The sequence below is a fragment of the Salmo salar genome, chromosome 05, assembly GCF_965601325.2.
Source record: "Salmo salar chromosome 05, fSalSal1, whole genome shotgun sequence".
Taxonomy (NCBI): Eukaryota; Metazoa; Chordata; class Actinopteri; order Salmoniformes; family Salmonidae; genus Salmo; species Salmo salar.
This window is the reverse complement of record NC_138295.1, coordinates 27923387-27950614: the sequence shown is the minus strand read 5'-3', so window position 1 is coordinate 27950614 and position 27228 is coordinate 27923387. Positions and strand designations below refer to the sequence as shown.

Genomic DNA, 27228 nt, shown 5'->3' with positions numbered 1-27228 from the left:
GACATAACAATAATAACACGTGAGTTTAACGAGAATGACAAATTAGTGGTTAAAATAATCTCTCATTAAAGGTATACTAATATCACTCAGGAAATTCCCTGTTTTTAGGGCCAAAATGTGTTGGTTAAATTGATTTCCCCCAAAATCTATCAGTTTGCCTTTAATATTGACTGGTTCCCATGGAATTTCCCCCCATGGATGTCCCCTTTAACCTTATTTTGAAAGCCTGGGAGAATTAGATTGAGCTCTGCAGTGCCCACTAGAGGATATTTCTATTTCTGCCTTTAATTTAAATGGCTGGAGGAGATACACTTACTCACATGGATCTAGAATCTAGAAGGTTCCTTTGGAACAGAAAATAGCTGGGGGAATATGAAGTCAAATACCACAGCATCACATGTAAAATAAGCATGAGTATGTGGCATCTTGGTTCTCAAATAAACTTTTTGATCACCTTGCGTGTCTGGTATCTTTGCCTTATTCCTTTAAAACATGGTGCTATAAGCTTGCTACCAGCTTCCTGTCTTGTTAGACATGTCACATTACAAAATCAATATGCAATCTAGGTTTTTATTTTGGGTCAATCAGATGCCTTGTTCCCATAGAGACGGCATTACGAGGCAAACACTTGTCTTGATTTGTCCTATTCTAAAAGCAATGTTATGATAGTCAATGGCATCTGAGATGAAGAAAGTGAGTATCTATGCTGCTCATGACTCATCCTCTCTCATCACTGACATAACCGTGATAACTCTGTATCTGCACCACCCCCATCCTCCTCCAGCCCCCCTGCTGCTAACATAGCTCTGTAACCTATATCACACAGACTGGCTTCTAATCTAACCTGACCTTTCACAGGGGGACAACCTCCCCCAACCCCCCTCCCCCCATTGGACACACAAGTAACCAACAGACCTGAGTCAACCTCCCCAACCCCCCTTCCACATGGGGGACACAGATAACCAACAGACCTGAGTGACAGTTAGAGCTGATTAGTTAAAATAGGAGCTACACTACATGTGGTCAATGATCACCCCGCTTAACCCTACAGATTCCAGGTTATGGAACGTAGGGTGATTTTTGCTAAAGATTTCCTAGAGATTTTGGGGCATTAGACCATCTTCAACTCTGAAATGTGCGTTTAATTTTTTTCTGTTGCTTGTCCTCTGAAATGGTAATAGAGATATTTAACCACAGAGATAAAACTAATCTCCTAAATGACGCTGGAGGGAATAGCGGATGTTTTACGGGCTCCTGACCAATTGTGCTATTTTGTATTTTTCGCTGATCTTAACTGTTTTTTTTACATGTTTCCACCATTGTGTCCTATGACCAAAAAGAGCTTCTGAGCATCAGAACAGCGATCACTAACCTCGATTCGGACGAGGACTTCTTCTTCAATGAGTCGCGGGGTGAAGGACATTGATTATCGCGGACCAGGCCCAAACCCCCGACATTCGAAGGAGGAGGAGGAGACCGCGCTATAGAGGCTGGCATGCGGGATACCTTACGAGTATACATCGGAGAGTGGATAAATTGTCTCTACCCGCCGTTCTAGTGGCGAATGTTCAATCACTGGAGAATAAACTGGATGAGCTCCGTTCGAGACTATCCTATCCTGTGTTTCTCTAGCTGGTTTTCTATTCATTGGCTGGACAGAATGGCAGTGTCGGGGAAGATCAGGAGATGGGGTGTGTGTCTCTTTGTTAACAACAGCTGGTGCGCAGTCTCTAATATTAAGGAAGTCTCGAGGTTCTGCTCGCCTGAGTTAGAATACCTCATGATAAGCTGTAGACCATACTATTTACCAAGAGTTTTCATCTATATTTTTCATAGCTGTCTATTTACCACCACAAACCGATGCTAGCACTAAGACCGCACTCAACGAGCTGTATAGGGCCATAAGCAAACAAGAACATCCTCATCCAGAGGCGGTGCTCCTAGTGGCCAGTGATTATAATGCAGGGAAGCTAAAATCTGTTTTACTTAATTTCACCTGTGCAACCAGAGGGGGAAAAAACTCTAGATCTGTCATAATCTTCTCCTTCATCTGAAGATATCTCGAAGTCAGAGTCAGACCAACATGCAAGCGGGATGTGGATACTCATCTTTTAATGTAAAGAATAAAGAATACACGAAAAAAAACAATAAACACGAACTACTTCAGACATGCCAACAGGCTATACATTCAAAAGACTAGCAGTGTTAGCACAACCACCCACAAACCCAAGTGACAAACATACTCCTAATTATATGACTCCCAATCAGGAACAACGATCACCAGCTGTCCCTGATCGGGAGCCACACAGACCCACATAGAAATACAACACCCAGAACACACATACACAGACATACTCTGCCACGTCCTGACCAAAACTACACAACAACACACTCTGCTGGTCAGGACATGACAAGATCCCCTTTACTCCACACATAGACATGCATACAAAGCTTTCCCTCACCCTCCATTTGGCAAATCTGACCATAATGCTATCCTCCTGATTCCTGCTTACAAGAAAAACTAAAAGAGGAAGTATCAGTGCAGTGCTGAAGTGGTCCGATGGAGTGGATTCTAAGCTACAGGACTGTTTCACTAGCACAGACTGGAATATGTTCCTGGATTCATCGGATGGCATTGAGGAATTTACCATATCAGTCACCAGCTTCATTAATAAGCGCATCGGACGACGTCGTCCCCACAGTGACCGTACATACATGTACATATCCCAACCACAAGCCATGGATTACAAGCAACATCCTCACTAAGCTATAAACTAGAGCTGCCCCTTTCAAGGAGCGGGACACTAATCCGGACGCTTATAAAAAATCCCGCTATGCCCTCAGAAGAACCATCAAACAGGCAAAGAGTCAATACAGGACTAAGATCGAATCCTACTACATGCATGAGAGCACCAGCTGTTCCTTACAACTGTGTGATCACGTTCTCCGTAGCTGATATGAGTAAGACATTTAAACAGGTTAACATTGACCGCAGGAATAGACGGATTACCAGGATGCGTACTCAGAGCTTGCGCTGTTCAGCTGGCAAGTGTCTTCACTGACATTTTCAACCAATCCCTGACCCGGTCTGTAATACAAACTTGTTTGAAGCAGACAACCATAGTCCCCGTGCCCAAGAACGCTAAGGTAACCTGTCTAAATCGCCCCATACCACTCACATCGGTAGCAATGAAATGCTTTAAAAAGCTTACATCAACACTATCATACCAGACACTCTGGACCCACTCCAATTTGCATATTGTCCCAACAGATCCACAGAAGACGCAATCTCAATCGCACTCCACACCAAGCTCATCAATAAACTGAGGATCCAGGGATTAAACACCTCCCTCTTCACCTGGATTCTGGACTTCTTGATGGGCCACCCCCCATTTGGGGAGAGTAGGCAACAACACATCCGCCACGCTGGCCCTCAACATGGGGGCCCCTCAGGGGTGGACTCCCCTCCTGTACTCCCTGTTCACCCATGAATGCATGGCCACGCACAACTCCAGAACCATCTTTAACTTTGCAGATGACACGATGGAGGAAGGCCTGATCACCGACGACAATGAGACAGCTTACAGGGAGGAAGTCAGTCCTGGCAGTGTGGTCTCAGGACAACAACCTCTCCCTCAAAGTCAGCAAGACAGAGGAGCTGATCGTGGACTACAAAAAACGAAGGACCGAGCACACCCCAATCCACATTGACGGGGCTGTAGTGGAAGGGGTCGAGAGCTTCAAGTTCCTCAGTGTCCACATCATTAAGAAATGATCATGGTCCACACACACCATCACAGTTGTAAAGAGGGTACGACAACGCCTCTTCCCCCTCAGGAGCCTGAAAAGATTTGGCATGGGCCCCCTCAGATCCTCAAAAAGTTCCACAGCTGCACGCACCATTGAGAGAATCTTGACTGACTGCAATGCCACTTGGTATGGCAACTGCTTGGCATCCGACCGCAAGGCGCTACAGCGCCCAATACATTACTGGGGCCGTGCTGCCTGACATCCAGGACCTCGATACCAGGTGGTGTCAAAGGAAGGCCTTAAAAATTGACAAAGACTCCAGCTGTTCTCTCTGCCTCCGCACAGTAAGCGATACCGATGCACCAAGTCTGCAAACTACAGGACCCTGAAAAGCTCCTACCCCCAAGTCATAAGACTGCTAAATAGTTACTTAAATATACTGAACAAAAATACACTACATGACCAAAAGTATGTGGACACTTGCTCGTCGAACATCTCATTCCAAAATCATGGGCGTTATTATGGAGTTGGTCCCCATCTTTGCCGCTACAACAGCCTCCACTCTTCTGGGAAGGCTTTCCACTAGATGTTGGAACATTGCTGCGGGGACTTGTTTCCATTCAGCCACAAGAGCAGTGAGGTCGGCACTGATGTTGGGCGATTAGGCCTGGCTCGCAGTCGTAGTTCCATTTCATCCCAAAGGTGCTCGATGGGGTGGTGGTCAGGGCTCTGTGCAGGCCAGTCAAGTTCTTCCACACCAATTTCAACAATCCATTTCTGTATGGACCTCGCTTTGTGCACAGGGGCATTGTCATGCTGAAACAGGAAAGGGCCTTCTCCAAACTGTTGCCACAAAGTTGGAAGCATAGAATCGTCTAGAATATCATTGTATGCTGTAGCATTAAGATTTCCCTTCACTGGAACTAAGGAACCATGAAAAACAGCCCCAGACCATTATTCCTCCTCCACCAAACTTTACAGTTGGGACTATGCATTGGGGCAGGTAGCATTCTCCTGGCATCCACCAAACCCAGATTGGCCCGTCGGACTTCAAGATGGTTAAGCGTGATTCATCACTCCAGAGAACATGTTTCCACTGCTCCAGAGTCCAATGGAGGTGAGCTTTACAACACTCCAGCCGACGCTTGGCATTGCTCATGGTGATCTTAGGCTTGTGTGCGGCTGCTCGGCCATAGAAAACCATTTCATGAAACTCCCGACGAACAGTTCTTGTGGTGACGTTGCTACCAGAGGCAGTTTGGAACTCGGTAGTTAGTGTTGTAATCGAGTACAGATGATTTTTACGCGCTACGTGCTTCAGCACTCGGCGATCCCGTTCTGTGAGCTTGTATGGCCTACAACTTTGGGCCATTGTTGTTCCTAGACATTTCCGCTTCACAAAAACAGCATTTACATTTGACCGGGGCTGCTCTAACAAGGCAGAAATTTGACTAACTAACTTGTTGGAAAGGTGGCATCCTATGACGGTGCCACGTTGAAAGTCACTGAGCTCTTCAGTAAGGCCATTCTACTGCCAATGTTTGTCTATGGAGATTGCATGGCTGTGTACTCGATTTTATACACCTACCAGCAAAGGGTGTGGCTGAAATAGCCGAATCCACTCATTTCAACGGGTGTCCGCATGTATTACAGTTCATATAAGGAAATCAGTCTATTGAAATAAATGAAATTGGCAATAATCTATGTATTTCACATGATTGGGAATACAGATATGCATCTGTTGGTCACAGATACCTTCGAAAAAAGGTAGGGTTGTGGATCAGAAAACCAGTCACTATCTGGTGTGACCACCATTTGCCAAATGCAGCGCGACACATGTCCTTCGCATAGAGTTGATCAGGCTGCTGATTTTGGCCTGTGGAATGTTGTCCCACTCCTCTTCAATGTGTGAAGTTGGTGGATATACTGGCAGGAACTGGAACACACTGTTGTATACGTCGATCCAAAGCATCCCAAACATTCTCAATGGGTGAAATGTCTGGTGAGTATGATGGCCATGGAAGAACTGGGACATTTTCAGCTTTCAGGAATTGTGTACAGATCCTTGCGACATGGGGCTGTGTATTATCATGCTGAAACATGAGGTGATTGCGTCGGATGAATGGCACGACAGTGGGCCTCAGGATTTTCTCACGGTATCTCTGTGCATTCAAATTGCAATTGATAAAATGCAATTGTGTTCATTGTCCACATCTTATGCCTGCCCATACCATAATCCCACCGCCACCATAGGGCACTCTGTTTACAACGTTGATATCAGCAAACGGCTCGCCAACACGACGCCGTTCACGTAGTCTGTGGTTGTGAAGCCAGTTGGACGTACTGACAAATTTTCTAAAACAACATTGGTAGAGAAATTAACATTCAATTCTCTGGCAACAGCTCTGGTGAACATTCCTGCAGTCAGCATGCCAATTGCATGGTCCCTCAAAACTTGAGACATCTGTGGCATTGTGTTGTGTGACAAAACGCATATTTTAGAGTGGCCTTTTATTGTCCCCAGCATAAGGTGGATCTATGTAATGATCATGCTGTTTAAAACCTAGCCCTTTCTAAGCAGAGGGAGGGTGGGGTTATACTAAGCTATATGGAATTGTTTAAAGAAAGTCATACTGAGGACCATTTGGCTATCCCAAAAATATTTGAAGATTTTTTGGGGTGGGGGTTTTACTGCAATTAGCCCATACAAATGCATTCAATAACAGATTCACTACATGGAATTACAGATAGTCCACCCCCCAAAAATCAGGGTACCTTTTCTTTTTTTTTGTACATTTATTTATCCCCTTTTTATAGGCACTAAACTGTCTCCATATATACTTCCATAAATTTTTGTTAACTGATACCGGGACCTTCAGACGAGTACAGAGTGCAGAGGGTCATATTAGTGTGTAGCCCAAACTGTTCGGACGCTGCAGACGGTGGTGGGGGTCGTAGCTCAAAATGGAAAACACCATTGTGTTCATGAGAGTTTCATCGTTCCATAGAGGTGTAATATTTTGTAGGTCAAACCACATTTGGATGCAAAAGACGATTTTGTGAGAAGACCGATTTTCGGGATGTCTCATGGTCTAACAAACACCGTTCTAGCTCTGTCTCCTTTCACCGCAGATGCGGAAGTGCGACACTGGCGGATGCGGTGGATTGAGACATATCCAATGCGTATCTTAATTAGATTTCCGCAGGCCTGCAGACATCGACTCTAGGGGGTTTTAATCAGCCTCTTGATATGCCACACCTGTCAGGTGGATGGATTATCTTGGCAAAGGGGAAATACTCACTAACAGGGATGTATTCAAATTTGTGCAAAGCATTTGAGAGAAATACTGTCAGCTTTTTGTGCATATGGAACATTTCTAGGATATTTCATTTCAGCTCATGAAACATGTTATATTTTTGTTCAGTGTAGTTAACCAATAGCTACTCTGACTATCTGCATTGACCCGTTTTGCACAAATTCTTTTGACTCATCACATACGCTGTTGTTACTATTTATTATCTATCCTGTTGCCTAGTCACTTTATACCTACCTATATGTACATATCTACCTCAGTTACCTCGTACCCCTGCACATCGACTCGGTATTGGTACCGGGTGTATATAGCCAAGTTATTGTTACTCATTGTGCCTTTATTCATTGTTATTATCTTTCTATTATTTTTTCTATTTTTGTCTCTACATTATTGGGAAGGGCCCGTTAATAAACATTTAACTGTTAGTCTACACTTGTTGTTTACGAAGCATGTGATGAATAAAATTTGATTTGATTTAATGATTAATGCATCTCTATGTGTTTAACAGCCTCAAATTTGCTGTTGTATTCGATAACAAAGTTAACTCACATATTACTGTACCTTAGTCTGAATTTGAGTAAGGTGTGGGTTTCAGTTAATGAAATGCAAATAAAATGAAGGTCTCTCGAGATTATGTTCATTGTAATTGATACATTTCTTTATTCTATGAACATGCCAAATAACATAGGGAATCCATTTTTGAGTCGTTTAAAAATGTCCATGCTCTTGATGGCTATGGCCTTGGTGACTGTAGTACAGCATGGCATGAGGAGGTATGGGACTTGAGGAAGTGTGGTGACTGGGACTTCCTGTAAAGGAATGGGGTCGTGGGTGGCTCAACGCAGGGCTTGGGCTGAGCAGACTGAACCAATTGCCAAACTTTCCATGACTCCTGGCTCGGTTGCCAGGAGTGAACAAGTTAGTTCTGCTCAAACCTGAGAGAGAAGAAAGGAAGGGATGGATGAATTTAAAAGGAAGGAGAGTGTGTGTGTGCGTGTGAGAGAGAGAGAGAGAAAGGGAGAGAGGAAGTGTGAGAGAGAGAAAGGGAGAGGAAGTGTGAGAGCGTGAAAGAGAGGAAGACAGCGCACAAAGAATCATGACAAATTTGTGTAGTCTCACAGAAAGAGAGAAATGGAAGAGCAGACCCATCTAGAAAGCTGGAAGGGCTATTAAACATGTAATTAATAAACAGTGTTAACCGTCTCCAACCTCAGACATTTACACTCCCTGAATTAGTCTCAGGGCTCTTCTCTTAGTTAAGGCCCTTACAATCGTTTCCACACTATTTTACTGTGAAAAATGATAGGACAATTATAATATCCTATGCATATGTAAATATTCTGAGTGTGTTATAGTTTAGCTATCTCTAATCGGTATGCTTGAGGGCAATTAATATTCCAAGCACAGCGCATAGCATTAGAAACCATACAGTATTGCATAATATCTATTGTGTGTTGCTTTACAGTAGATCCACAGAGACCATTAGGTATCAGTGTAATATGAGGTCACACAATAGACTGTTTATGACCTATTCTAATGTAGTATAGAGTTTCACACACATATTTTATGTAAACTACTGAGTCAGAGTGAGTAGCCAATCTCAGCACTCTTCCTGACCTTGGTGCTGATCCATGGTATGTTGGCTCGTTGGAATTTTCACTGTTTGTAATATATGCTTGCCCTAGAAAGTTTTTCGGATCATGTTCCTTTCTGTGCATTCATGCCGCTACCTTGCTGTATTCAGTATATTGCTCAAGGAACCTTTCAGTCACTGAGGCATCAGCGATTGCCATTAGTCCTCACAGCTCCATGATCAATTGACAAGGTGGCGGTGGACTAAATTCCCCAAGAAGCTTCATTTGAATGGAATTTGTTTTCTTTCCTCAAAAGTGGGTCAGGAATCATTATCTTTCCGTCATCCATGGTTTGTCAGTGACTCAGCCTTGAATATGCAAATATTTCAGTTCATTCTATGAAATTATTACTCAGGGTTACAAATGACTCTGAATTCCAGGTTGATACTCAAAATCCAGTTCCTCACAAAAGGGTAATAATTTCACAAACTTGGTGAGTCTTAGGTCGGCAGTGTACCCCAATTCTTCTCAGATCGCTTTTGCCTATTACTTTCTCAGTCAGTAAGAGCTTATCTTGCTTTCTGCTTCAAGCATTTTCTGCCTAAGCAGACATCACCACACAGTCCCCTCTACTCTCTATGCTCTTGTGCAAGTTCTTGGTGCTCATCCATATAATAGCATGATGAAGCTGTGAGCCCGAGGGAGTAGGAACACATTGATATGAAATGAACCGCTACAGAAGCTCAATTCACCCCAGCTACTGTACAGCGACTGTACCATTGTGTAGCATTGCAACAGATAGCGTATGTTTTTATTGCATAACCCCCCATTACCAATTGTCTCAGTATAACTCATTTGCAAAGATAGTTATCACTTCTGCATTGTGTCTAGTCCCCCTGTCAACACAAGTTGAATGAACTGTCAGTCAATGATCACTCTAGCCCAGGGGGTGTCAAACCCATTTTCCCCCGTGGACGCATTCGATTTTCAACTAGGTCCGGAGGGCCGCACAGAAAATTGGTTATATTTCCATGCTGTCAAAATGTGCAAAAGAAATCCAGAATTTTCCCTGACTGTCTAGCTTTCATTTCTGTGATTATTAGGGAGCTGGACACAGTCAAGAACCTGTTTGAATGAAGGTCCATTATAATTTATACACAGTTTTGATTTGGTTCTAGTCATTTGAATATATATTGAGTTTGTTTTTCGATATTTTTGGGGTTATTTTTTTTATTTTGTTTTTACTCAAATCACCTGCGGGCCAGATTGGATCCTGTAGCCCATATGTTTGACACGTCCGTTCTAGCCCCTCTTGTTTTAGGCAAATTCAGCTGAAGTTGCATGTGTAAGCCAATTTTATATTTTTATTTAACCTCCATTTACCTAGGCAAGTCAGTTAAGAACAAATTCTGATTTACAATGACAGCCAAACCCGGACAACGCTGGGCCAATTGTGCGCCATCCATTGGGACACCCAATCACGGCCAGTTGTGATAGAGCCCTGCCCGAACAAGGAGAGGGACCAACTTCGGTGGAAGTTGTGACAGTACCCCCCCCCCCCCCCTTGATGCGTGGCTCTAGCAGCGCGCCGACACCGACCTCAGGGACGACCCGGAGGACGAGGCGCAGGGCGATCCGGGTGAAGACGGTGGAACTCCCGCAGCAACGAAGGGTCCAGGACGTCCTCCACCGGGCACCCAGCATCTCTCCTCCGGACCGTACCCCTCCCACTCCAGGAGGTACTGAAGGCCCCTCGCCCGACGCCTCGAGTCCAGGATGGCTCGAACAGCATACACCAGGGGCCCCTTGATGTCCAGAGGGGGTGGAGGAACCTCCCGCACCTCAGACTGCTGGAGTGGACCAGCCACCACCGGCCTGAGGAGAGACACATGGAACGAGGGATTAACCTGTTAGGGCTAGGGGGCAGTATTGACTCATGAAGATCATCAAAGGTTAGTGCTACATTTAGCTGTGGTTTGGGTTTATGTGACATTATATGCTAGCTTGAAAAATGGGTGTCTGATTATTTCTGGCTGGGTACTCTGCTGACATAATCTAATGTTTTGCTTTCGTTGTAAAGCCTTTTTGAAATCGGACAGTGTGGTTAGATTAACGAGAGTCTTGTCTTTAAAATGGTGAGCCTGAGTCTCACAGTACTGTGACCAGCCACTATCCAAACGCGCTACTTTTTTTCAGCCAGAGCCTGCAAAGCCACGATTCAGCTTTTTGCCGCCTTCTGAGAGCCCATGGGAGCCTAGGAAGTGTCACGTAACAGCAGAGATCCCCTGTAATGGATAGAGATAATCAAGAAGGGCAAGAAATTGTCAGACAGGGCACTTCCTGCATGGAATCTTCTCAGGTTTTGGCCTGCCAAATGAGTTCTGTTATACTCACAGACACCATTCAAACAGTTTTAGAAACTTTGGAGTGTTTTCTATCCAAAGCTAATAATTATATGCATATTCTAGTTTCTGGGCAGGAGTAATAATCAGATTAAATCGGGTATGTTTTTTATCCGGCCGTGAAAATACTGCCCCCTAGCCATAACAGGTTAATACGGTAATCTGGGGGAAGCTGTAACCTGTGGCATACCTCGTTCAGTCTCCTCAGGACTTTGAATGGCCCCACAAACCGCGGACCCAGCTTCCGGGAGGGCAGGTGGAGGGGCAGGTGGAGGGTCGAGAGCCAGATCCAGTCCCACGGTGCGAACACCGGGGCCTCACTGCGGTGGCAGTTGGCGCTCGCCTTCTGCCGCCTCACAGCCCATTGCAGATGCACATGAGCAGCGTCCTAGGTCTCCTCCAAGCACTTAAACCATTCGTCCACCATAGGAGCTTCGATCTGGCTCTGATGCCAAGGTGCCAGAACCGGCTGATACCCCAGTACGCACTGGAAAGGGGAGAGGTTAGTGGAGGAGTGGCGGAGTGAGTTTTGGGCCATCTCTGCCCACATCCTGGTTTACTCTCTCCACCTGCCCGTTACTCTTGGGGTGAAACCTGAGGTGAGGCTGACCGAGACCCCCAGATGTTCCATGAATGCCCTCCATACTCTGGACGTGAACTGGGGACCCTGATCAGAGACTATGTCCTCAGGCACCCCGTAATGCCGGAAGACGTGAGTGAACAGGGCCTCCGCAGTCTGTAGGGCCGTAGGGAGACCGGGCAAAGGGAGGAGACAGCAGGACTTAGAAAACCGATCCACAACGACCAGGATTGTGGTGTTGCCCTGTGAGGGAGGAAGATCCGTCACGAAGTCCACCGACAGGTGCGACCACGGCCGTTGTGGAACGGAGATGGGTTGTAACTTCCCTCTGGGCAGGTGCCTGGGAGCTTTGCACTGGGCGCACACCGAGCAGGAGGAAACATAAACTCTTACGTCCTTGGCCAAGGAGGACCACCAGTACTTCCAACTAAGGCAACACACCGTCCGACCAATGCCAGGATCACCAGAAGAGGGTGACGTGTGGGCCCAATAGATCAAACGGTCACGGACAGCAGACGGAGCATACAGACGCCCAGCTGGACACTGGGGAGGAGTGGGCTCTTTGCGTAAAACTGCTGCACTTCCTTTACCGTGGTGGGAGTTGGCCAATTACGCAAGGCTGAAATGCGGTCACTCTCCATCTCCACCCCTGAAGTGGAAATGCGGTACCCTAGGAAGGAGACGGACTGATGGAAGAACAGACATTTCTCAGCATTGATGTACAGGTCATGCTCCAACAGTCTACCAAGCACCCTGCGCACCAGGGACACATGCTCGGCACGTGTAGCGGAGTATATCAGAATGTCGTCGATATACACCACTACACCCTGCCCGTGCAGGTCCAGGAAAATCTTGTGAACAAAGGCCTGGAAGACTGATGGAGCATTCATTAATCCATACGGCAGGACGAGGTACTCATAGTGCCCTGAGGTGGAACTAAATGCCGTCTTCCACTCATCCCCCGCCCGGATACGTACCAGGTTGTAAGCGCTCCTGTGATCCAATTTTGTGAAGAAGCGCGCCCCGTGCATTGACTCAATCGCACTGGCGATAAGAGGCAGCGGTCAGCTGTACCTCGCAGTGACCTGATTGCTACCCCGATAGTCAATACACGGGCGCAGACCTCCATCCTTCTTCTTCACAAAAAAGAAACTCAAGGAGGCAGGTGAAGTGGAGGGCCGAATGTATCCCTGCCCCAGGGATTCAGAGACATATATTTCCATAGCCGCCGTCTCCTGTGACAGAGGCTACACGTGACTCCTGGGAAGTGCTGCGTCTACCAGGAGATTTATCGCACAATCCCCCCGTCGATGGGGTGGTAATTGAGTCGCCTTCTTCTTACAGAAGGCGAGAGCCAAATCGGCATATTCTGAGGGAATGCGCACGGTGGAGACCTGGTCTGGATTTTCCACCGTAGTTGCACCGATGGAAACCCCTACACACCTCCCCGAGCACTCTCATGACCACCCCTTGAGAGCCCTCTGTTGCCACAAAATAGTGGGGTCATGACAGGCCAACCAGGGTAGGCCCAGCACCACGGGAAACGCAGGAGAATCATTAAGGACGAGACTGATTCTCTCCTTGTGACCCTCCTGCGTAATCATGTCTAGTGGAGCGGTGGCCTCCCTAATCAGCCCTGACCCTAATGGTCGATTATCTAGGGCGTGCACAGGGAAGGGCATATCCACAGGAACAAGGGGAATCCCTAAACTATGGGCAAAAGAACGGTCAATAAAATTCCCAGCTGCGCCTCAATCTACGAGCACCTTATGCTGGGAATGCGGGGAAAACTCAGGAAATTTGATAAACACATACATGTGAGCAACAGAGGGCTCTGGGTGAGCCTGGTGCCGACCCAACTGGGTGACACGACAGTGCCCTGCCTGCTGCCTTGACTCCCTGAGGAACCCCCCCAGCACCAACCAGCAGTGTGCCCTCTGCGGCCACAGATGGTGCAGGGAATGGCCCCTCCTCCGGTCGCCCTAAGTGCAGCACATCCCAGCTCCATGGCCATTGGAGCGGAGGTGCTGGGGGATGGAACTGACAGACCCCAATCCGGACGTCCGCGGTCAGTCAGCAGGTTGTCCAGCCGGATGGACAGGTCCACCAGCTGGTCCCTTTTGAGGGTGGTGTCTCGGCAGGCCAACTCCCGACAGACGTCCTCGCGCAGACTGCACCGGTAGTGATCGATCAGGGCCCTGTCGTTCCATCCCGCGCTGGCGGCCAGGGTCCGGAAGTGCAATGAAAAATCCTGCGCGCTCCTCGTCCCCTGCCTCAGGTGGAACAGTCATTTACCCGAACTCTGTGTAATGGTCCAACGCCGCATCTCCTTCACTCCATACAGCGTTGCCCCACTCCAGGGCTTTGCCTGAGAGGCAGGAGATGAAGGCAGACATGCTCTCACATCCGGAAGGAGCCGGGTGGACGGTCGCCAGGTAGAGCTCCAGCTGTAGTAGGAATCCCTGGCATCCGGCAGCCGTCCCATCATACTCCCTCGGGAGCGCGAGCCGAATCCCGCTGGGACTGGGTGAAGGAGGGGTGGACGGTGGGGTCGACAGTAGTGGGGCTGGTGGAGGCACTGGAAATCCTCCTCCTCTCTCCCAATGATCCATCGTCTGCAGCACGCGATCCATGGCGGTGCCCAGACGATGCAACATGGTCGCATGCTGCTGGACGCGCTCTTCTACCGCAATAGGGAAGGCGTCTGCTCCTGCGGACTCCATTCGTTTGGGTGAGTGATTCTGTAATCGGCCTGTATGTAGCTGGTGTGGAGGAGTCAGGCGCAGGACAGCAGATATGAGTAAGGAACGTAATTTACTCAAGGAATCAATAAATACAACACAATAAACTAGCCCACAATAACGGACCGTATACATACAAACAATCACTCACAAAAACCATGGGGGAACAGCGGGTTAAATAATGAACAAGTAATTGGGGTTTGAAACCAGGTGTGTAAAACAAAGACAAAACAAATGGATCGGCGATGGCTAGAAGGCCGGTGACGTCGACCGCCGAACGCCGCCCGAACAAGGAGAGGGACCGACTTTGGCGGAAGTCGTGACAAGCCCAGAATTGAACCAGGGTCTGTAGTGACGCCTCTAGCACTGAGATGCAGTGCCTTAGACCATGAACCTTGTTATAATGTCAATTCATTCCTAAAGCTATTCTACCCCTCACTTTTGAATGTAATCTTATTGAACTACCTCTGGATACAGGACGGTATATTCCACCAAGTCGCTCAGTGGTAAGCTCCTAAACAAACCAACATATCAAAGAAGATGGGAGAAGCCCAAGAGGTCAATGCCCAGACAGATTCCTTATAGATCCGTCTGTCTGGCATTGACTAGGACCAGCAATATTCAGAGAGCCCAACTTTCTCTCCCAGACTCCCATTCACCAATTATACACTGCCAGTTGTTGCTCTTCTGCACAGATACATATCTGGTTGACAATCAGACAATTAGAGCAGAAAGCAATGAATATTTACGAGAGAGAGAGTGGCATCCAACATCCCAGGCTCAGTGACTGATACAATAACAACCCAGCACCCTGGGTTGACTGAGGTAGCATGAGTTAGTGGGGTGTTCATGATGCTTTGCTCCCCCTGATGTGTAGCTATCAGTCACTTATGTACTGTAGCTATTTCCCACTGTGCTGTACTATTGCTGCTCTGGGTTTGTACTGCTGGTTTGAGCTATGGTCCTAATACCATGCTGCTCTGGGTTTGTACTGCTGGTTTGAGCTATGGTCCTAATACCATGCTGCTCTGGGTTGATACTGCTGGTTTGAGCTATGGTCCTAATACCATGTTGCTCTGGGTTGATACTGCTGGTTTGAGCTATGGTCCTGCTCTGGGTTGATACTGCTGGTTATAGTCCAAACACCTTGGTGTTCTAGGTTGATACTGCTGGTTTGAGCTATGGTCCTAACACCATGCTGCTTCTGTAGCAAAATCCCCTCCAAAAAAATGAAGAACACATTACTGTCATATACAGTTTAAGTCGGAAGTTTACATACACCTTAGCCAAATGCATTTAAACTCAGTTTTTCACAATTTCTGACATTTAACCCTAGTAAAAATTCCCTGTCTTAGGTCAATTAGGATCAAAACTTTATTTTAAGAATGTGAAATGTCAGAATAATAGTAGAGAGAATGATTTATTTCAGCTTGAATTTATTTCATCACATTCCCATTGGGTCAGAAGTTTACATACACTCAATTAGTATTTGGTAGCATTGCCTTTAAATTGTTTAACTTGGGTCAAACGTTTCAGGTAGCCTTCCACAAGCTTCCCACAATAAGTTGGGTGAATTTTGGCCCATTCCTCCTGACAGAGCTGGTGTAAGTGAGTCAGGTTTGTAGGCCTCTTTGCTCGCACACGCTTTTTCAGTTCTGCCCACAAATTTTCTATAGGATTGAGGTCAGGGCTTTGTGATGGCCACTCCAATATCTTGACTTTGTTGTCCTTAACCTCTATGGGCTAGGTGGGACGCTAGCGTCCCACCCGTGGTGCACTCCATCAACAGCAGGTGCATTTCAAGAGCGGCAAATTTGAATCCAAATAAATGTCAAAATTCAAATTTTTCAAACATACAACTATTTTACACCCTTTGAAAGATAAACATCTCCTTAATCTAACCACGTTTTACGATTTCAAAAAGGTTTTACGGCGAAAGCATAAATTTAGAGTATGTTAGGACAGTACATTTACAAGAGTTGTGTGTAATGTTTTGTCAATTCAAAGACAGGGTCACCAAAACCATAAAACCAGCTAAAATGATGCACTAACCTTTTACAATCTCCATCAGATGACATTCCTAGGACATTATGTTAGACAATGCATGCATTTTTAGTTCTATCAAGTTCATATTTATATCCAAAAACAGCGTTTTACTATGGCATTGATGTTGAGGAAATCGTTTCCCTCCAATAACCGGCAGTCAAGTCAACACCACAAATTAAATAATTAAAATTAGAAAACATTGGTAAAATATTATATTGTCATTTAAAGAATTATAGATTTACATCTCTTGAACGCAATCAACTTGCCAGATTTAAAAATAACCTTACTGGGAAATCACACTTTGCAATAATCTGAGCACTGCGCCCAGAAAAATACGCGTTGCGATACAGACTAGACGTCATGTTGGGGAGATCTAAAATCGAAAATACTATGTAAATAATCCATTACCTTTGATTCTCTTCATCAGATGTCACTTCCAGGTATCACAGGTCCATAACGAATGTAGTTTTGTTCAAAAAAGCTCATCATTTATGTCCAAAAATCTCCGTCTTGTTAGCACATGATCTAAGCCAGCCGGACTTCTCGTCATGAACGAGGGGAAAAAATATATTTACGTTCGTTCAAACATGTCAAACGTTGTATAGCATAAATCATTAGGGCCTTTTTTAACCAGAACATGAATAATATTCAAGGTGGACGAATGCATACTCTTTTATAACGTATTGGAACGAGGGTACCCAACATGAACTCGCGCGCCAGGTGTCTAATGGGCCATCATCGTTCCATGGCTCTTGTTCGGTCAGATCTCCCTCCAGAAGACTCAAAACACTTTGTAAAGGCTGGTGACATCTAGTGGAAGCAATAGGAAGTGCCAAAATATTCCTCAGCCCCTGTGTTTTTCAATGGGATAGGTTTAAAGGTAATACAACACATCAGGTATCCACTTCCTGTCAGAAAATGTCTCAGGGTTTTGCCTGCCAAATGAGTTCTGTTATACTCACAGACACCATTCAAACAGTTTTAGAAACTTTAGAGTGTTTTCTATCCATATATAATAAGTATATGCATATTCTAGTTACTGGGTAGAATTAGTAACCAGATTAAATCGGGTACATTTTTTTTATCCAGCCGTGCAAATACTGCCCCCTAGCCCTAACAGGTTAAGCTATTTTGACACAACTTTGGAAGTATGCTTGGGGTCATTGTCCATTTGGGGCCTTCCCTGTAGCTCAGTTGGTAGAGCACAGTGTTTGCATCGCCAGCATGGTGTGTGCAACGCCAGGGTTGTGGGTTCGATTCCCACGGGGGCCAGTACAAGAAAGAAAGAAATGAAATGTATGCATTCACTACTGTAAGTTGCTCTGGATAAGAGTGTCTGCTAAATGACTAAAATGTAAATGTAAAAATTTGGAAGACCCATTTGTGACCAAGCTTTAACTTCCTGACTGATGTCTTGAGATGTTGCTTCAATATATCAACATAATTTTCCTGCCTCATGATGCCATCTATTTTGTGAAGTGCACCAGTCCCTCCTGCAGCAAAGCACCCCCACAACATGATGCTGCCACCCCCGTGCTTCACTGTTGGGATGGTGTTCTTCGCCTTGCAAGCCTCCCCCTTTTTCCTCCTAACATAACGATGGTCATTATGGCAAAACAGTTCTATTTTTGTTTCATCAGACCAGAGGACATTTCTCCAAAAAGTACGATCTTTATCCCCATGTGCAGTTACAAACCGTAGTCTGGCTTTTTTTATGGCGGTTTTGGAGCAGTGGCTTCTTCCTTGCTGAGCGGCCTTTCAGGTTATGTCAATATAGAACTCATTTCACTGTGTATATAGATACTTTTGTACCTTTTTCCTCCAGCATCTTTACAAGATCCTTTGCTGTTGTTCTGGGATTGATTTGCACTTTTCGCACCCAAGTACGTTCATCTCTAGGAGACAGAACGCATCTCCTTCCTGAGCGGTATGATGGCTGCATGGTCCCATGGTGTTCATACTTGTGTACTATTGTTTGTACAGATGAATGTGGTACATTCAGGCGTTTGAAAATTGCTCCCAAGGATGAACCAGACTTGTGGAGGTCTACAATTCTTTTTCTGAGGTCTTAGCTGATTTCTTTTGATTTTCCCATGATGTCAAGCAAAGAGGCACTGAGTTTTAAGGTAGGCCTTGAAATACATCCACAGGTACACCTCCAATTGTCTCAAATAATGTCAATTAGCCTATCCGAAGCTTCTAAAGCCATGACATCATTTTCTGGAATTTTCCAAGCTGTTTAAAGGCACAGTCAACTTAGTGTATGTAAACTTCTGATCCACTGGAATTGTGATACAATGAGTTATAAGTGAAATAATCTGTCTGTAAACAATTTCTGGAAAAATTACTTGTGTCATGCACAAAGTAGATGTCCTGACCGACTTGCCAAAACTATAGTTTGTTAACAAGAAATTTGTGGAGTGTTTGAAAAATGAGTTTTATTGACTCCAACCTCAGTGTATGTAAACTTCCGACTTCAACTATATGGCCACAGAAAGCAGATAAAAAAATTGTCAAAAGGCCAATGACTTACTTGATATTAAATTGACAGTTACACTTGGCAACAACATATGCGTGGGTGGTAATAGGGTCTTTGTATCAAGATTAAATGTTGGGCTTTGGCTTGAATCACAAAACAGTGTACAGAATAAAACCTCATCTGACATTTCTGGTTTATAGTTTTTAGTAAAGACTGACTGGAATATAAACTTATTCACGTCTCTAATTAGATCATGTTTTATTTAAAAAAACTCTCATTAAACGTAATAAAACAGCATCCCTACTGCTACCTACATTGGATGTGTGAACCAAAATGATATCTTATTCAGTTATGTGGAAGGGATTCAAAGCCCCAGCTGTCAGTGATTAAATAGATTTAATGTAGTCAAAAAGGAACACTACTTAACCCTATAAACACAGATGTGCACGCATACTGTACACATCATAGACACCCATAGATATGTCAACCCCCAGCAAGGACAAGCAGTTATCGTTTCACCACTGTCCATGGTACTGAAAGCTATGAGAGAATATAATTTAACACTGTCCATGGCGCTGAAAGCTGTGAGAGAATAAAGTTTCACCGTTGTTAATGGTCCTGAAATCTTTGAGAGAATATCATTTCACTGCTGTCCATGGTGCTGAAAGCTATGAGCAAATATATATATATTTTTAAAATTTTAAAATTTGTTTATTTAACTAGGCAAGTCAATTAAGAACAAATTCTTATTTACAATGACGGCCTACCCCGGCCAAACCCGGACGATGCTGGGCCAATTGTGCACCGCCCTATGGGAGTCCCAATCACGGCCGGATGTGATACAGCCTGTGATACAGCCTCATTTCACCACTGTCCATGGTGCTGAAGGCTATGTGGAAAACATGGAATAGTGGAAGACATGGAATAGTGGAAGCAATGGAATAGTGGAAGACATGGAATAGTGGAAAGCATGGATTAGTGGAAGACATGGAATAGTGGAAGACATGGAATAGTGGAAAGCATGGATTAGTGGAAGACATGGAATAGTGGAAAACATGGAATAGTGGAAAACATGGAATAGTGGAAAACATGAAATAGTGGAAAACAAGGAATAGTGGAAGACATGGAATAGTGGAAAGCATGGATTAGTGGAAGACATGGAATAGTGGAAAACAAGGAATAGTGGAAAACATGAAATAGTGGAAAACATGGAATAGTGGAAGACATGGAATAGTGGAAAGCATGGATTAGTGGAAGACATGGAATAGTGGAAAACAAGGAATAGTGGAAAACATGGAATAGTGGAAAACATTAAATAGTGGAAAACATTAAATAGTGGAAAACAAGCCATAGATCAAAGGTAAAGAGTGCATTCATTTGATGGTTAACCCCAGCGAGATGGGAGTGGAAGGAGACACACACACACACACACACACTAATTATTATTAAGTAACTGGTTCCCACAGCCTTTTTAAGTTTACTCAAAGTGTTACCTAAACTTAACGTTTTTAGTTAGCCCAAACATAGCTCCAAATTTAGAAAACTTTTACAAAAATTCAGTCAATATAAAAAGATGTGTTTGCTCAACTTGTCTTATGTTCATTCAACTAGAAAGTATAATGGTGGCGTCTTAACTCAAAAAGGCTGTGCAACCGGTTACACACACAGTGCTTTTAACATACAATGTTTTCAATGTACATATTTTACACACACAATTACATTGTGCATGTTCAATTATGCAGTCATTATTAGTATGTCCTCACCTGGGATTTGCACACAATCTCAGCTCTGTTAAAAGTACACAATAGTAAAACTATTGTATTTATTACAGTGATTAAAAAGTAACATGAAAACAGAGTAACATGCCCCATCAACTTTAGACAACTATACAGAAAAACCCTACAATAGTTGAAATATTTCAGTCAAATCAACGAGGAGAAAATAGTCAGATGAACTGATAAATGACAGACATTGTGGCGTAGCAGGAAAATCAGAATGCTGTGAACCAAAAGGTTGTGAGTTTAAATCCCAGGTGAGAACATGTTGAATAATAATTACTGTATAAATTAACATGCACAATGTAATCATGTATGTCAGCCTGTGTCAAATATGTAAATTGAAAACATTGTAAGCACAGGGCGTGTGCGTAACCAGTTGCACCGACTTGTTTAGTTAAGATGCCCAAATAATAATTTATAGTTGAATGAACATATAAGACAAGTTGAGCAAACACAATTTTATGTTGACTGAATTTTAGCTAAGTTTGGGCCCAACTAAACATTTTAAGTTCAGGTAACAATTTAACCGAAAAGTTGAGTAAGCTAATAAAAAATAAAAATTGTCAAGCACAAATACATGCACGCACGCACGTACGCACACCCACACACACACGCATATACACACGTATGTACACAAACACCCACACTTGACAAGATTAACTTGACGAGCTACAAATGAACTGCCTCTAAATGTCTGCCTGTACAAACTGACAATGGGGATGATGAGAAAGCAGTAGGCCTGTGTTACAGTGAGTCTGACATGACAAAAGTATATGCTGTTACAGGTATACAGTACCTCATGATAATTAGGACTACATAAATGGGGATGGATGTTCAACCACTCTTGAAAAAAATATATGAACGCATCTGGATGAAGGACCACATTGGTTTACTAGACATTTTATTCCAACAGTGGTTAGAGCCAGTTTATTTTTCATTCCTTATATTATGGGTAGACTGTCAGCGACAGTATTGTTTTTCTTTTGGATAAGCTAGATCATCTTGTTAAGTTCATCAAGTGCAATTTAAATGTCTCAGAGATATAGACAACAATGCATCAATGTTTCAAGCCTAAGAAGAAGGAGTTGGTCAATAGCTGGCACAGCTACATGCTTTTGAGCATGGCACCCACTACCCATGGATGAACTAAGGTGCAACTCTCAAACCGGCATGGCATTTCAAATCAAATCAAATTTATTTATATAGCCCTGCTTACATCAGCTGATATCTCAAAGTGCTGTACAGAAACCCAGCCTAAAACCCAAAACAGCAAGCAATGCAGGTGTAGAAGCACGGTGGCTAGGAAAAACTCCCTAGAAAGGCCAAAACCTAGGAAGAAACCTAGAGAGGAACCAGGCTATGAGGGGTGGCCAGTCCTCTTCTGGCTGTGCCGGGTGGAGATTTTAACAGAACATGGCCAAGATGTTCAAATGTTCATAATTGACCAGCATAGTCAAATAATAATAATCACAGTTGTCGAGGGTGCAACAAGTCAGCACCTCAAGAGTAAATGTCAGTTGGCTTTTCATAGCCGATCATTGAGAGTATCTCTACCGCTCCTTGTTTGCTTATCCACATGCTGTAACGTTATAATGACTGTGAGTCTGTGAGTCTGATTATCGGAAGGGCACACATAGGTTTATTCAAGATGTAATTCATGTCATTATTTGCTAAGTTGTTAGTGCAGAGTGATACAGCGAAGGGCTAACCCCTCAATAATGACTTGTTTAACACGAAGATGGCTGGAGATGATGAGATTGCCCTTATGGTCTGCCATGAATCTTAGCAGGTTTAAAAAGTCAAGGCCACATATTTAGTCTCCTATTATATGCTCAACAAACTAACATGTACAAACACTAATGAGCCCTGGACGTCGCGAGGAAGTGAAGTGCGCGCTCGGCTCCTCTCGTGTCTTTACGCATCTCATTAACATTCGTCGCTTGTTCGTGATGCTGAAACGATCTCCAACGCACGGAGCAGAGACTAGAAGTGTTCCTGTTTGTTAAAGGAGGTGTCGACGACTCGCAGGAGGACAGCGCGAGAAAGAGGAGCGGAAGAGGCAGTTAATATACACTTCCTTCACTGTTGGACCTGGATAAAGAGAGCAAGAGCCCTAATATTCTATACAAAAACCACCTGCAGAAGAAAATAGTCACCAGTGAATTTTCCCTGACAGCAAGTCTTCAATATGTGTCGGATCTAACATAGACCATTATTGAGTAAACAAGGAATATCTCCGTTCTTGGGTGGATGTGGGCACATTTTTTGTGGAAATGCCTAAGCTTATGAATTCATCGGTTTTCTTTCTACCAGTTTTATGGGGCTTGGCGCTTGGTGGCTCTCAAAGTGTACAAATTGGTATGTATCAGTCAAATAAGTTAATTGAAATGATATATCATTGGACATAGGTCCAGCAAGTAGGCTAGTGATTGTGCCAATGCATTTTGAAAGCTGGTCATGAAAATATAACAAATAAATTAACAATACAACATATTGGAATAGTCTATGCACAAGTATATTGAGATGTCCAATTGTTTCTATTACAGGTGGACTCTTTCCAAGGGGTGCTGATCAGGAGTACAGTGCATTTCGGATAGGAATGGTTCAATTCAGCACACCCGAATTCAGATTGACGCCCCATATTGACAATCTGGAAGTAGCGAACAGTTTTGCCGTCACCAATTGTTGTAAGTAACAACTGTAACCTATTTCAAGTCTCTTTACATAAAATGCAAACCATTTTCATCCCCTTCAAAGATATCAATAGAAACACAACGAAACTATCAATTGATATATTACATTACATTGAAACGGTGCATGGAACAACTCAATTAGCGCGTAATTTGTGTGCGCTTATTTTAGTTCGTGAAACCATATCTGTTGTGGAAAGACATAGAAAAGTAGGCTGTTTGTGTTTGTATAATAAGATCATTGTTAATCTTTGATTCTGCGAGAAATGACAAGGTAATGTTGGTTTCCACAGTAACAGTCAGTCACAGTGATGACTCCCATGCCACAGGCGCGCGTAATGTAATGCATGATAAGCACTGGGGAATAATATCCCTCGTCGTTTTGTTCATATTTTAATCAAATTCAACATATTTTTATTATATTTTGTGAAATATTTTCACCATTTGCAATAGCTTATCATCTCGATGAAAGACCTGACTGAGGTCAAAAGGCATTCAAGCCTGTTCATGGAAAATTCATGGTCTTGGAAGACCCATAAAGACCTGAGTGCAGGCCTTTATGGTTCCACATTTAATAGTCTATGTTCATTTATTATCCGCATTTCGTCATTACCTTGATAAGGAAACTGATCTATATCTGGTATACATTAGATGTAGTTCTGTTGAAGAGAAAGAAAGAAAGTGTAAGAATGAAATTATACAAATAATTGCTTCCCTTCGGGCAGAAATATGATATAGGTTATTGCATAGCCTACCTCCAGTGTTTGTAGATTAGACTCTTGCCTACCACTTCTTCGCCCACATTCGTTATGTTACAATTTCTATATCTATTTTGGGAACAATCAACTGCAACAATATATATTTTAAAACTGACAGTATTTGATAGTTTATTTTAGAAATAATAGGTTCGATTTGATCTGTGCACTGAGCTATTAATGAGCGCGCGCTCTATGGATGGGCTACCAATTTCATCTAGCTGTTGCCAAGCGACAGTTCGTTTTGAAAAACGTCTCGGAGGTATATCAAAATTATATTTTAAATAGTATGCGCATCGATTATCTATATAGATTCCACACTTTTCATATAAAAGCATGTTGCATTAAAGCTCCTCATTGCATCGAGCGACAGATGCCTGATAATGCTGGATTGATAGAACGGTGACGACATGTCAATCACAGCTTGGGTTCTATCTAAGTAACACCATGAATACCCATTAGTGTGATGTCAGAGATGTTCTTAATGACTTGTAGATGGCTTCATTCCCTTAGTAGTCTACTGTAAGTACGAAGCAGATGGATTCATTGTAACTTACAGATTTGCCTCACTTATTAAACACATATGCCATTTAAAAGCTTTTCCGTTGAGGAATATTATTTCTATGCTCTTCAGAAGGGAAAAAGCTGAAAGCATGTTGACTGGACATACTGTAGCCTATTAGTCACATGTGTTCCTATCATTTATTTGAACATATAGGGACAATAGATATGTGATAACCGTGCCTGTAGTCAACAAATCGGTCAATGGACCAATTCAAACTCAAGTAAACCACTGGTCAAAAACACTCATTAATAATTGGCTGTACTTTTGACAATACAATACATAAATATATTTTTTTATTGTCAGTAAAATTGTGTATGGGGATATACTGCATATTACTAGAGAGCGAGAGGCTCTTCTCAAGGTTTTGAGTGTATGCTTTTAAACCAGTAGATGGCACTATACATTACAGGCCTTCCCTTTGTATTGAAAACATACATTTTCAGCTGAGAAAGCACAATTAAAACTGGGTACAGAGACATTTATAGGAACCCTATTAAAATTACATAGATCAATTTGCTATTCATTAGGTGAGACAGTGAATTTAGGTCCTGACAATGTAACCAGTAAATGGGGCATTTTTCATGCATAGAAAGAATGATATCCCTGCGATGAAAGACACTCTGATTAGCTAAATCACCAAGCTGTATTGAGGGCATAAGCTTCCCTTACAGGTTGAGGGCATAAGCTTCCCTTACAGGTTGAGGGCATAAGCTTCCCTTACAGGTTGAGGGCATAAGCTTCCCTTACAGGTTGAGGGCATAAGCGTCCCTTACAGGTATGCCTTGTGGGATAAGATCATTTATAATCTGATTAAGTGGATTGACATTTTCTCAAAGACATTTTTGTAAAGGTTATGCAGTGAGTCCGAGAATAATTCCATTACTGGGATATTGTTGTCTATACTTTTATGGTGACCATAAGAAAAACAAGAACGTGTAAAAATGTACTGAATAAATTATTGTTGGGCCAGTGGTACTTCTACCATGTATCAAAGCTATGGCAGGAGAGATGACATATTGTGCCATCAAGGGTACATCTGGTACATTCTAGATCTGCTGCCAACTCTAGGAGAGTAGATAGAGGCGGCCACTGTGTGTATGTGTGTGTGTGTGCACGCGTGTGTGCATGCGTGTGTGTGCCTGTGTGCGTGCCTGCATGTGCCTTTGTGCATACATGTGTGTCTGTGCACACTATTGTGTCTTGATGATTTTCCACTGACCAATTTCAAAACAATCAACACTCCCTCTCTGGGGTCTCATAGAAGATATATAAAGTCTCTTGTAAGAAACAGATGATTTAACACATCAAAAGTCCCGTATTTACATGGTTAACTTAGTCTCTCTAGACATCTGCATTGCCTCCCACAATTTTCAAATGCCTAGGGTCTCGTTTTCAAGATTATGGTTGACTTGCCATGCTGTAATTTCCTGCATTCATCTGCAATCTGACTTCGTTATGATGTAGTATTCATGCTGTTTCCACTTTTCACAAATTACCAAAAATCTGATGTATGCAGAAAGCATTTTCCCATAGTCATTTTCGTGTGAAAACTTAATTAAATCCATATCCCACTACTAAAGAGAACACTGTGAAATATTTAATATGCTAGGAAGTTGGGCCGGTCAGAAATCGAGGTTAGGCAGAACTCCGTGGACCTTAGCCTGCCCTGAACACGCTCCTTAACCAAGCCGCTTCCTAAATTGCTCCCTATTCCCTATATAGTGCAGCAGAGCCCTATGGGCCCTGGTCAAAAGTTGTGCACTCCATAGGGAATAGGGTGCCATTGGGCACACACTCCTCTCCTTTAATAATCCCCCATTCACACATAAGTGGGGTAAACTACACAGAGCTGAAATATCAATTACACACTTGTTCAAACACTCTTTTCAAGTAATATCATAAATAATAACTATTCATTATAAAAGTAAGTCGTCTTCTCTTGTCTCATATGACATGGCTTAGCACGCACACTGCCTCAGAGGCAGCCAGGTCAAGTCTCATATGACATGGCTTTGCCCGCTCAATGCCTCAGATGCAGCCAGGTCAAGTCTCATATGACATGGCTTAACCCGCTCCCTGCCTCAGAAGCAGCCAGGTCAAGTCTGTCCACGTTGATGTGCTCTATATGGAGTCACTGTGCATAGATGCCACTTGTCTGTCAAAGCAAGTTAGAAGAGCTAAACAATATTGAGCTTGATGTTATTGCTTTCTAGGCTGCTGCTGTATGTTTAACCAATGAGAGGACACATCCACCCCTGCCAGGTATTTGATGAGTGAGTCATCAGATCTAGAATCAGCTTCCCCTTCCCCATTTATAACCCTATCTATTATGAGGGGAAACAGAAAACGGACTCTAGATCATCTTCTACGGGTAACTTCATCCAATTCCTAATTCTTAGTTCAGCACCACATCAACATGTCATCCTTATCCCACTGGAGCAATCTTGATGTGTTCACTCAAATACATCTTATCTTTAATCTGATCTAGGACCTGATAAACAACACTCCTGGCTCCTACACACACCCAGTATCGTGTATCAAACTGTAGGCTACA

At 43.6% G+C, this 27228-nt stretch overlaps 1 protein-coding gene across 5 annotated transcripts in view; it reads left to right on the top strand.

Moving 5' to 3' along the window:
- The first annotated feature begins 22589 nt into the window (after positions 1 to 22589).
- gria2b (glutamate receptor, ionotropic, AMPA 2b) overlaps positions 22590 to 27228 on the top strand; it is a 63216-nt gene continuing 58577 nt past the window's right edge. For all 5 annotated transcript variants that reach the window (XM_014199219.3, XM_014199221.3, XM_014199218.3 and 2 more), the window contains exons 1-2: positions 22590 to 23022; positions 23211 to 23351. In XM_014199219.3, the coding sequence (XP_014054694.1) occupies positions 22938 to 23022; positions 23211 to 23351 (226 nt within the window). In that variant the 5' untranslated portion in view covers positions 22590 to 22937. The remainder of the gene's footprint in view (positions 23023 to 23210; positions 23352 to 27228) is intronic.